The following is an 11267-nucleotide window of genomic DNA, read 5'->3' on the forward strand; positions in this document are numbered from 1 at the left end:
TTATATTCCTCTGAGAGGTGAGATGTCAACTGCGGTAAGCAGGTAGGCGATAAGCCGGCATGGACCGCACCTATCTATCACCCAATTGTTGGCTAGTCGGTGGGAAGTGCGGTATCCCGACTTCCGATCAAGTCGCTCTAAACTTGCAGGGGTGCAGTCTATCTACCAATCGTATCTCTACTAGAGGTGAGATGTCAACTGCGGTATCCAGACATCCGACCGTGGACTAGATGGAGTCGCTTCACATGCAGGGATGCAGCTCATCTACCAATCATATATCTTCTGGAGACGAGATGTCAACTGCGGCATGTAGACATGCGATGGAGTCGTTCTAACACTGCTAGAGGTATTCTACTGCAGCATAACTCTGTTCCTTCCACATAGCACTGTCTGATCATGCCAGCTGGGCATCACATTCGTCGCTGGGAATAGATGCCTACCTAAGGCCCCCTCTTGGAGCAGAGTCCTCAAGGTTGGGTCTTTCGGACCTCCCTATAGTCTTCATGTGGCGAGATATATATGTTAGCTAGCATGCATAGAAAGCCACAGGTGTTAAAGTTCTGGGCCCGATGGAGTAGTGCCACATGATATTCCCACGGTCGCATTTCTTAGTAGTGGGTAATAGTATTCAAATACGGGCGCCTACTAGAATCTCTGGGTCCTTTCGAGGTGCATAGAGACAAATTAACTGGACGCTCCTCCCACTGTGATGTGCTGGCGCAGTGTGTCAGGGGCAGGGCCGGCTACTATGGGTCAGAGCCCGTAAGGCTGGGGAAACCACGGTACTCGCGGGTAGAGTTCAGGGCAGAGATCCGAGCGAGTCTACCCGCAGGCGATGCCGTACGGCCCAAAAAAAAAAACAAAAAAGATTCTCCCCGACTGGGAGTCGAACCCAGGTCTCCCGCGCTTGTTCCTGAATGGGATTGACAAGCGGAAATCATGACCGTTAGACCATCGAGGATTTGATGTTTGAGAATTTCGCAATAAGCATACTTGAAAGTAAGACTACCTCAGAATGACGATCCCTCCATATAACCACCAATAAGATATGCTCTACGGACGAGATGTCAACTGCGGGTTGCATGTATCCGACAAAGTTTCTCAAAGGACTGAAACAGGGGGAAGGTAAGCCGCGGCAAGCATGCAGCCGAAAAAGTCTAAAAATGCAGGGATCTCTCTACCAATCAGATTTGTTCCATGCGGGAGATGTCAACTGCGGTATCTATGCAGCCGAAAGCTGCTCTAAGCAGCAGGGATTGTGCATCTCAGCCAATCAGAGTTCTTCTGGGTGTGAGATGTCAACTGCGGTATGTATGTATCCGATGATTTCACTCTACGGAGTAGTATGGAGTACATGCGGGATCTGCTCCAGTCCGCCAATTAGATCTCTTCCCCAGGCGAGATGTCAACTGCGGTATCCATGTATCCGACCAGCAGCTTAGTATTCAGGGTGTGCATCTCTACCAATCATGTTCAATGTACAGAGGAGATGTCAACTGCGGCAAGCATACATCCAACAGAGTTACTCTCAAGCTAGACCCTGCACTTCACCACCAATCAGATTTCTTCTATATCCTGGATGGTAATTGCGGTCATCATGCTTCCGAGTGTTGCACTAAAGCTGTAGCTACCTCCAATCAGAACCCTTGCAGAAAGGAGATGTTAAGTGCGGCAAGCATGCTTCCGATCAAGTCATCTTAATGTTACATGAGAGTTTTACCCTGTACCACTCTACCAATCAGACCTCCTGCACAGAGGAGATGTCAATTGCGGTATCCATGTATCCGATCAGTCTGTCCCAGAGCTGCAGGACCTGCACCAATCATCTTGGGGGTATGGAGGAGATGTTAACTGCGGTATGCATACACTCGATGGCCTTGTACACGAGCTGTACTTGCCCAATCACACTGATTCAATATCTGGGATATGAATTGCGGTTTCCATACATCCGCCCATGGAATCCTAGGCTGCACGGCCTGCGCCAATCACATCTGTTCCATGGGCGGGATGCTAACTGCGGTGAGCATACATCCGATGGAGCTCTACTAGGATTATACCTATCCAATCATATTGATTCTACATCTGGGATGTCAACTGCGGCAAGCATACACCCGCAGACCTACTAGAGCTATGCCTAGCACCAATCAGATCTCCTACATGGAGGGGATGTCAACTGCGGTAAGCATACATCCGAAATTATCCTCAGCTCTACCTACCACCAAACACATCCCCCCCAGAGACTCAAGATCAACTGCGGCAAGCATGCACTCGCACCCACCCATATAGTCCTCATATTCCTCTCAGTACTCCGTACTCCATACTCCATACTCTGTATAAGATGCCGCAACATCCACCCATCCACTCAGTAACACGCGCACAGACCAACAGTTTCAAAGACACGAATGCACCTCTACCTGGGATGGCTCTAAGTGTGCACGGACCATGGGTTGCAATGGCGCTAATGCACCTCTGTGATTTGCGCATGGCTAAATCTGTGGGGCTGATGAGGCTTGATTGATATGCTGTGTAGACTGGTGGTGGTCGGGGGAGTGTAGGGTGTAGACGTTTGAATCTGTAGTGCTTTGTTGGGGTTCTTGGGTAGGGGATAGGTGCACTATGCTGTGATTTGGTGTGGAAATGATACTAGGCGGTTATGGGAGATGCTGCTGTGGTGTAGTGAGGATGGGATACTGTTAAGCGATGTTTCCACGGTCGCATATTGATTCTGATCGCGTAGACCAGTTTATATGGACATATTCTTCATTTATGGACCTCAGAGTGTCCTGTTGTGGCATGTAAGATATACATGTAATCGCTCAACTCCAACCCTCACGCAGGACCCGTCCAGCCACTACGGCGAAGCCACTCCTCAAAAGAGGAGGCCTTCAGACCTAGCTCCTCGAACGAGCGGTCCTGATCCTCAGTAAAGGCCCCGTAACAAATCCTATCGGCTGGCGCCACCGCAGCCCATTCCATCATGTCCTGGGCATCTTGCTTGAACGCTGGTCCGACAAAGGGAGCCGTCAGCTCCCCGAATTCCTCGGCAGATATCGGGTCGTGAATTGCGGGCTGGCCAGTGACTTTGGTGAATGTTGTCACCATGTCATCTGGTGTGACACGAGGGCTTAGCACAAGGTAGGTCTTTCCATGGGTTTTTTCGACGCCCAGGTTGAACACTTCTATACAATGAGGCGTCATGTCAGTTGTGCTTCAAGCTCTATGGGTCGCTGTGTTATCCAGTTCGGAAAGATAGACGTACTCGCTGCAAAAATCCCCATGTCATGGATCGGATCAGTCCACTGGGCAACCTGGCCACCTGGGATGGGGATACGGAATCGAACGACTCCGTCCGCTATGATCACCACATTAGTCTGTACATGTCCAGATATCTGAGGGAAACTTACATCGACGGTCCGAATAATGAGGCCATCTCAGGTTCGTATAAAAGAACCCTGCGCAGCTCGCTATCAGTAAACACGCACATCTATACCCCGATACCGGATGGCGCGGCTGCTGAGGACAAACCTGGAATAAGGCACGTCACCCCACTCAGCCGTTCCCTCGCAATTTTCTCAACCTCATGCTTATTATTCATATGATAAATATTCGGATACCGACCCCCCGTTGCCTCAACCATATCCGGCAAACTGCTAAAGACAAAGTGTCTGACGCGACACGCTTCCGCCGCCAGGACCATATTCCGCCCGGCGTCAATCTCATGTTTCATCTCCTCTTCGTTTTCTAGAATCCTGCCCGTCTGGGTCTCGGATGTCACGGCAAACACGCCATGTGCGCCTGCGAATGCGTTCTCAAGGGAAGATTGGTCGTATACATGCCCCGTGATGAGGGAAAGACGGTTGTCGATGGTCTGATTGTCGGCTAGGAATTTCTGCGCCTTGGTGGAATTGGGGTCTCGTGTGAGACCCCGGACATGCCAGAGACCTCCGGCTGGGGTTTTGGAGGCCAGCAGCGCGCGGACGACGCCGCCTCCTTGGTTGCCGGTGGCTCCGGTGACGACTATAAGAGAGGGGGCGGTGGTCGACATTGTATGCTGTGCCAGATTCGCAGAAAATAAATGAGATGAACAGGGCTGATGTGACATGGAAGGAAATCAGAGTCCCAAGTAGCTTTATATTCGCTCTCTCTGATACTAGATGCTAGTACCTAGTACTGGATCCGGAAGTACCGTGGACAAGGTATGTATTACCAATTCGGAGAGTTTGTCGAAGACTCGGAGTGATATTCCTCCGGTTATACAACCTCCAATATAGTCAGTGATCACCTGATGCACGATGTTAGATACATCAACATTTGACCACTCAGTACTTGACTGAAATTAGGAATAATTAAAAAGGCCAAGAAGATGGGAGTAAACTAATAGGCTTATAAACGTACTGATTATACCACTATAATAGCAGTATAAGTTTGAAAGAGGAGCAAAAACGAGAAGAAAGATAAGACATACAGATTCTGAATAAGAATAAGATTAAAACTTCACATCTGGTTAGCTTAGCTGTCCGGGTCAACCCGTCTCAGTAATACAATATATTAAAGGGGTCTACTAGGACGCCGAGAGCGCCCCGAATCAATCTACAGATAACTAAAGTAGCAACGCATCTTCTGTTGTATGTTTTTATCTTTTCCCCTTTCTTTAGTTTTTCGATAAAGCAGTCCTGGCTGATGGGGTTAAGACATCCAAGGTTGTGTGCAAAGTGGTCACTTTAGTGGTCGGTGACGCTATGCGTAGACTCTTCCTGCTCTTAAATCCTATATCTCGCATGGGGGTTGTTTCTTACAAAAGGGGCAACTGTCAACATTTGACAGTACTTTATATACTAAAATGGAATAGGTTCGGATATTAGAACAAGCTAGATTGTGAGATTCCATAGCGATTCTTTGAGTTGAGGGGCACGAATAACAAAAGCGGAGTCCGGACCAGAAGGCAAGGAGGATTCATTCCAAGTAGCCAAACTCGAAAACGCTGGGAGCGGAAGCTTCAATGAAATCACAAGAAGTCTGTAACTGTGATGCCGTAATTATGAATGACGGAAGTAACCTCTACTTGTGCCCCGAAAATTGTCATATCAAAATCATACTTGGCCAAATTATAGGTCAGTACAGAAGTTCAACAAAGACCCCTCCCATGCGGCATATCCAGGCCCAACAAGAAAAAGAGCGTTTCTGCATCCAAGCCGCTAGAACGATCACAAGTCCGAGTGACCACGATATCCACCTCCTCACAGCCATCAAGGGTCGTGGCTACAGCAATCTGTCCGCCTTTCAACAGCTCATGCGTCGTGCGGCCTCCTTGCGAAGTATGCACCTTCCAGCGACCCGAGGGAAGATTCTTCACGTCGAAAGCAACTTTCGCTCCTTGACCCGTCCATTCCCGGAAAGTGAGAATCAGTGCCGCGCGATGCGGATCCCACACTCCTCGCAGACAATCGACACCCTGCGACAAGTCTAACCCATCCACATACGGACGGTTCGCCAAAGACTTTGTCGTCCACGGTGCGTCCATCATAATCTTCTGCCCATTCTCAACATTTAATCGTGCATAGCCGATTGCAGAGTTTCCAGTGAAGGGATCCATATGCGTCCAGCGGCCGTCCTCATCCGTCGCCACATCATTCCGGGGGTAATAAAGACCGCCATACTCCCACGTCGGCTGAAGATGCTTATCGGCGTATGCTAGGAGTCCGTTGAGCTCCGTAATTTTGCCCAGCTCCGATAGCCATTTGACGACATATCCGAATGTCGGTTCTTTGAAAGGGGAAAGGATGGTCGATCGATTTTTCTTGTAGGATTCCCGCGCGGCTTGCAGAAGTTGCGCCGAGTCCTGCGATTCAGTTGGATCGCCCTTCAAGGCGGCACGGTAGGCACCGGCGACCATGGGATGCTGCAGTTCGACTTGTCCGTCAATGTTGGTGATGAATCCTTTGGCATGATGGGGGAAACCTGCCCGGACAAATCCCGAGTTCCAGGTGTTCATGAATGCCGCCGCCCTGCGCATGTATGTTAGTTGAGCAGAGCAGCTGGTGCCTTGACTCTTACCAAGCAGTCAATCCAATACTATGAGGCGTCGCACGATGACCCTGTTTAACGCTGATCCAGTCCTTATACAAACCCTCCCGCGAAATCATCTCCTTTTGCTCCAGCGCGAGCCTATACTTCCCCAGAACCTCCTTCGCCACGCTAGTCCCATCCCGCGCATCATTAAGATGCATCGCAATAATCTACTCCCATCAGCCAGACCCAACAAGCAGAAATCCTCCCACGAACCGGAAACTGATTACAAGCCACAAAGACCAAATTCGGCTCACAGCACACCCCCACCCACCCATTCCGTTCCATCTCATCCACGATCGCCTGCTGCAAACTGCGATTATCATACTCGAACGTCTCCGGGCCCATGCCCCAGAACAACGGGTTCCAGTGAAAGGTCAGACTTCCGGGCCGCTCGAACTCATCATCATCAAACAACATCGCATACAGACTAGTCATTAGCAACAAATGACCACTGTACATGATATTCTCGCGGATGACCGGGTTCGCCCAGGGCTTGCGTAGCTCCTTTAGATCCGGGTCCAGCCTCACTCCGGATTGGGAGGTGATGTACCAGTATCCCCATACTTCACGGCGGAACATCTTGTGAATCAAGCGGCGGATTAATGGCTTGAAGAGTCCGCGCATGGCGGGCATGCGGTGGTAGTGAGCTAATGCTGAGGCGTAGGCCATGGTGGCTAGTTGGTAGCGATAGGCATCGAGGAACTCTTGTGCGGGTTCCTGGGAGCCCATGTGTGGCCAGTCCCCGTCGATAGCGGAACTGAGGTTGTAGAAGTGGCGGAGATGTCCGGCTTGTTCTCGGGTGAGTTTCGGGTATTCGGAGATGTCGAATGGCAGGGTGCCATTGTGGGGGGTTGAACTTGCCATTATGTGGCTTGAATCGTAGTCTAAGTGAGATTGAGTGAATGATGCATATTATCCCTTGATGTGGTGGAATGTTGGAGTTTATTAGTACCGGAACCGGTAACTATGCTTATCCGCTGAATAAGCGGTGATAGTGAGGCAGGTTCTAGTGTCTCTGTTCTGATGGTCAGATATTAGTGTATCAAGTAAGAGAATCCTGATACCTCGCATAATCTTTAAATCTTTCCAAGTGTGTTGGGGACTTTAGGTATTTATGGGACTTTTAGGAGAGGAGGGGGTTCCATAATTTCCGGAATTATTCAAGTATCACGTAGATCTCATTCGATAATCACGTAAAGAGCTTATTCAGTATTAGAATTGATCACATGGAAACCTTATATAACATCAATTCATGGGATTCTACCCCACGGTATCACAATCCTAGCAAGAAGGTTTTTCCATCACTTGAACATCGTGCTGACCGTCTTATCCGTAAGGTGATTATCAACGCCATACTAAATCACTGGCATCATTATGACCAGTAACAGACAGATCTTGATCCGGGTTATCAAGACCACAGCTCATGTTCTTTCGGCGTTGGTGAATTGGTGGAGAACGGGGCGTCCTGTATATAAGAACTGCATGACAATGGATATACACATCCACATCCTATCTTCGCATCTACAGCTGGCCAATATTTCGAACATAGGTTCATAATCAGCCGGAAATCTGCATTTTCATTTAATAGTGAGTAGCGATGCTCCATCAAACACGACAGCATGGTCTTAGCCCCAGATAATTCAAATTGTTCACCATAACGCCATCCCAATAAACCACTCCAACCAACCCATAAGACACCCCTCCACTTCGGAATAGAAAAAGGAATAGTCACCAAAAGAAAGAATAAGAAGAAGATCAAGGCAGCCCCGCCACCAACCCCACGATCCCCCCAATCAACGGCCACAAAGCCCTAACCCCATTAAGCACCGCCCACCTCCTCAACAACCCCACCACCTCTTCCTCCTCCCCACCATTCTTCCCCTCCACGACCCCCCGCCCCGCCCACCCCTTCAACCGATCATTCGTCCCCTTCATCACCCCCACTGTAAACGGCATAATGGCCAGCACCAACGCCGCAGAAACCGTATACAATGACGAACTGCCCCTCGGCGCGATCGCAGCCAGCGCGGTACTTGCTCTCGTCGACCACGCCAGATACAGGAATGTGGAGGCGGTGAGGACGGCGATGGGCGGGACGCGGTTCTTCCCGGTTTCGTATAATATGGCCCATTGTTTGGTGATGGTGGATAGGGGGATGGAGTGTTCTTGGTGGGAGGTGAGGAGGGTGGGGATTGAGATGTAGGATAGGGAGTAGATTGTTCCTATATAGATTTTTTTTAGTAGATGTTGGTGGGGGGTATTGGGGTGGGGTATTGGGGAGGGGGGATGTACCGGAAAGCCAGGCCGCTCCGCTGAGGCCGATGACTTGGGCTATGCAGAAGGATGGGGGGAGGGTGTTGGTTGTGAGCATTTTGGTTACAGCATGCAGCATAGAATGGTATGGAGTTGGTGGGAGGAGGAGCGGGAGGGAGGGTAGCTTTATATGAGGGTCAGTAGTGATGATGAAATGGTGAGCTTATTTCTTCACAGCGATAAGGCTATTGATTTACATCAAAATGCTACACTACGAGTGCTACTTTGCAGTCAGGCCATCTGATTATGTGACCCACTTCTTCCTGGCACGGTTAGCTTAGTGGAAAATATTTAATATGACTGGTTGGGGGGTGTGGATGCTCGGGTTTTGCGGGTTTTGTGGACTGCTCGGGTTTTGGAGTCGGGTATTTATGGTGGCTGCATGCAAACCTGCCATGGAACATGGAATGGAACCTTCGATGTTCCAGGGCTGGGTCTTGACATAAATATTGATTCATCCTGTTCTTCTGTACTTTTTACTCTAGCTCACAGCTAAGGAATCAACGATGCAATTGAACAGTAACTCACAAACACATTCACTACATCAGATCAACACGACGCGTCGCGGACTCCCTATTAATTCCCAAGAAGCTTTTTTTTGCGATCGCTTGCCATTTCGACAGCTACAGTCTATGCTGGGTCGAGGTGTGAAGGTAGATGCTCTTATCTGATGCTTCTTAGAACCCTAGAATCCAGCCTAAACTAGCGACCGGAATTAGCACGATCGAGGCACTCCCTACGGAGTACGCCATATGCTAAATTAATCGAAGCTACTCAAAAGAAACGACTAGAAAGCTATACAGGCAATGAAAACACACAGAATCGCAGTACAGAGTAGAGAGCACAATCCTTGAAATAATCAAATCAACACCCCTCTCACCCCCAACCTCAACCCCAACTCACAGCAAGGCTACCTACCCTCAAGTTAGCCGCCCCGCTCCTCCGTACGTAAGCCACACAAGGCTGACACTGACAACCACCCGTCCGTCGCAGTCAGCCATCGCACAGCACTCCCAAACAGGCATCCAAATCAGTTCAATTCTGACACCCATCTGACACATCCACAATCCTTGAAATCCGCCCCATCCTTCGCTTCGCCAACGTGGCTATCACTCCATCAGTCGGAGCATCGGCGACACCGCCTCAGCCAGCCAAGCCCCCGGCGCCGAAGCACTCGGAAACGAATACGGAGGTTGAATTTATTCCACGGAGTCACCGCGGCAGCGACCACAAGGTCCGGACCGCATACCAACCAAGGTCCGACCAGGGGTAAAATAGGTAAGTACTCCGTAGGTAGATAGGTAAACGCTGAATCAGTCGTACTCGTACGGAGGACAGCAAATCGGCGCCCCTCCGTCGGCAGCGATCGTATCCGTATCCGACACCCCAATCTGAGCATCTGCCCAATACTCCCGCCCCACAGTATTCCTGGGTAACGAATGAGATGCATTCTCCGATGGAGAACAGAAATCTGATTCTTCGGGTGCTTCAGCCCAGTGGTTTGCCAAGATGATGAAAATAGAATAAGCTTGGTTTTTTTTCCATTGCAGGGTAGGTGGGTGGTGTACGAAAATGCCCGTTCGTGTGGGATCAGCGGCCGTGCGTGGGAACGAGTACGAGTTTACTTATGCCTTGTGAAGGTATAAGTGTGGGTGATTTCCGGATAGATGGTTTTCAAGATTCAATCAATCTTTTGTATCATTCTGATATAGAGATACCATATCTATCAGTCATGTCTTCGCAATATAGTGACTCGGAGAGCTCTGTCTCCAGCCAGACGAGGTACACCAACACCACCCACCACCACCACCCAAACAACAACAACAACAACTGACCAACTGTATAGATCCAAAACCCCCTACCAAACATTCCCTCTCGCCCACCCCCCTCCCAAATTCACTCCCCGTCTCCGCTTCCTCCCACGTCTCCTGCTCCAAATCCAACAACTCTCCTCCACCTCCCACCGCGTCCTCCCCATCCACGACATCTACCAGCCCCCCATCCAGGGAAAACATCTCCCCAAATGTCCCCGCAAACTCCACGCCCGCGATATCTACATCTTGCAGAGTGACGCGTACACTGACCTGCCTCCTGCCGCGCAATCTGGGGAAACTACCGCAATCCCGAAATCGGAAAACTACCCCACCACCGCGGGGGTCATCTACTTTTCTTCGTCATCATCATCATCATCATGTAAACGACAGCAAAATCAACAGACTCAACACCAAGAAACCAATCCCACAGAACTATCAGCAACAGGGAGCACAGATGAAATCTTCTTCCCCTCCACCCAACAATCCTACCACGTGAGCAAATCCCCCAAGGGATATAAATTCACTAGTACGTCCGCCAAGGACGGAACCACCACCACCACCACCACCACCACCACAACCCTCGAATGGAGAAAACGCACTCCCGGAGGGCGGAGGCCCGTCTCGGCGGCGTCGGGATCAACGGACTCCGATGCGAACACCAATACCTCCACAACTACGGCCAATAATGGAAAGGCTTGCGAGGAAAAAGGAACGGGGACAGCAGCGGAGGAGAATCCCCGGTTTGTGTTCTGCATTAATAGTGGCGGGAAGAAATGGACGGGGCTGGCTGGGCTGGAGAAAAAGGGGTTAAGGATTGGGGGGTGGGAGGGGAGGCAGAGACGGGTGCTAAATGAGGTGGTGGGATTGGGGTTGGGGGAGGAGGAGGTCTATACGGTTATTTTGACGTTGGGGGTTTATGTTGGGAGGGCGGAGGGGTGGTTGTGATTTTTCTGTTTTTTTTTTTTTTTTTTTTTTTTTTTTTTTTTTTTTTTTTTTTTTTTTTTTTTTTTTTTTCTTCTTTTGTTTATTGGCGATGGTGACTTCTCTTCTCTCTGGGTTTCTGGGTTATGG

At 49.8% G+C, this 11267-nt stretch overlaps 5 protein-coding genes and 1 non-coding gene across 6 annotated transcripts; 2 read left to right on the forward strand and 4 right to left on the reverse strand.

Annotated features, from left to right (window-relative positions):
* Window positions 1-871: 871 nt before the first annotated feature.
* On the reverse strand, window positions 872-961 carry BO80DRAFT_t295. Its single transcript has one exon. It is a non-coding gene; the product is annotated as a tRNA-Asp (tRNA).
* A 103-nt stretch (window positions 962-1064) lies between these two features.
* On the forward strand, window positions 1065-1930 carry BO80DRAFT_439344 (uncharacterized protein; the record flags this gene model as incomplete). Its single annotated transcript, XM_025721076.1, has 4 exons — window positions 1065-1125; window positions 1189-1311; window positions 1373-1582; window positions 1743-1930. 4 exons carry the CDS (start codon window positions 1065-1067, stop codon window positions 1928-1930), a joined length of 582 nt encoding a protein of 193 aa, XP_025569825.1.
* An 899-nt stretch (window positions 1931-2829) lies between these two features.
* Window positions 2830-4045, reverse strand: BO80DRAFT_439345 (NAD(P)-binding protein; the record flags this gene model as incomplete). The annotated part of the gene is made up of 4 exons (XM_025721077.1): window positions 2830-3179; window positions 3260-3352; window positions 3405-3464; window positions 3526-4045. The coding sequence occupies 4 exons, from the start codon at window positions 4043-4045 to the stop codon at window positions 2830-2832; spliced, it is 1023 nt and encodes a 340-aa protein (XP_025569826.1).
* A 942-nt stretch (window positions 4046-4987) lies between these two features.
* BO80DRAFT_418793 (uncharacterized protein) lies at window positions 4988-6968 on the reverse strand. The gene is made up of 3 exons (XM_025718282.1): window positions 6283-6968; window positions 6055-6236; window positions 4988-6005 (listed from the first exon to the last, which is right to left on the reverse strand). The coding sequence occupies exons 1-3, from the start codon at window positions 6931-6933 to the stop codon at window positions 5126-5128; spliced, it is 1713 nt and encodes a 570-aa protein (XP_025569827.1). The 5' UTR covers window positions 6934-6968; the 3' UTR covers window positions 4988-5125.
* Window positions 6969-7585: 617 nt separating this feature from the next.
* On the reverse strand, window positions 7586-8560 carry BO80DRAFT_393807 (DUF1772 domain-containing protein). The gene is made up of 2 exons (XM_025717270.1): window positions 8362-8560; window positions 7586-8291 (listed from the first exon to the last, which is right to left on the reverse strand). Exons 1-2 carry the CDS (start codon window positions 8459-8461, stop codon window positions 7825-7827), a joined length of 567 nt encoding a protein of 188 aa, XP_025569828.1. The 5' UTR covers window positions 8462-8560; the 3' UTR covers window positions 7586-7824.
* Window positions 8561-10114: 1554 nt separating this feature from the next.
* BO80DRAFT_450150 (uncharacterized protein) lies at window positions 10115-11141 on the forward strand (the record flags this gene model as incomplete). Its single annotated transcript, XM_025721792.1, has 2 exons — window positions 10115-10164; window positions 10229-11141. 2 exons carry the CDS (start codon window positions 10115-10117, stop codon window positions 11139-11141), a joined length of 963 nt encoding a protein of 320 aa, XP_025569829.1.
* Window positions 11142-11267: the final 126 nt, after the last annotated feature.

The sequence above is a fragment of the Aspergillus ibericus genome (assembly GCF_003184845.1).
Source record: "Aspergillus ibericus CBS 121593 unplaced genomic scaffold BO80scaffold_73, whole genome shotgun sequence".
Taxonomy (NCBI): domain Eukaryota; kingdom Fungi; phylum Ascomycota; class Eurotiomycetes; order Eurotiales; family Aspergillaceae; genus Aspergillus; species Aspergillus ibericus.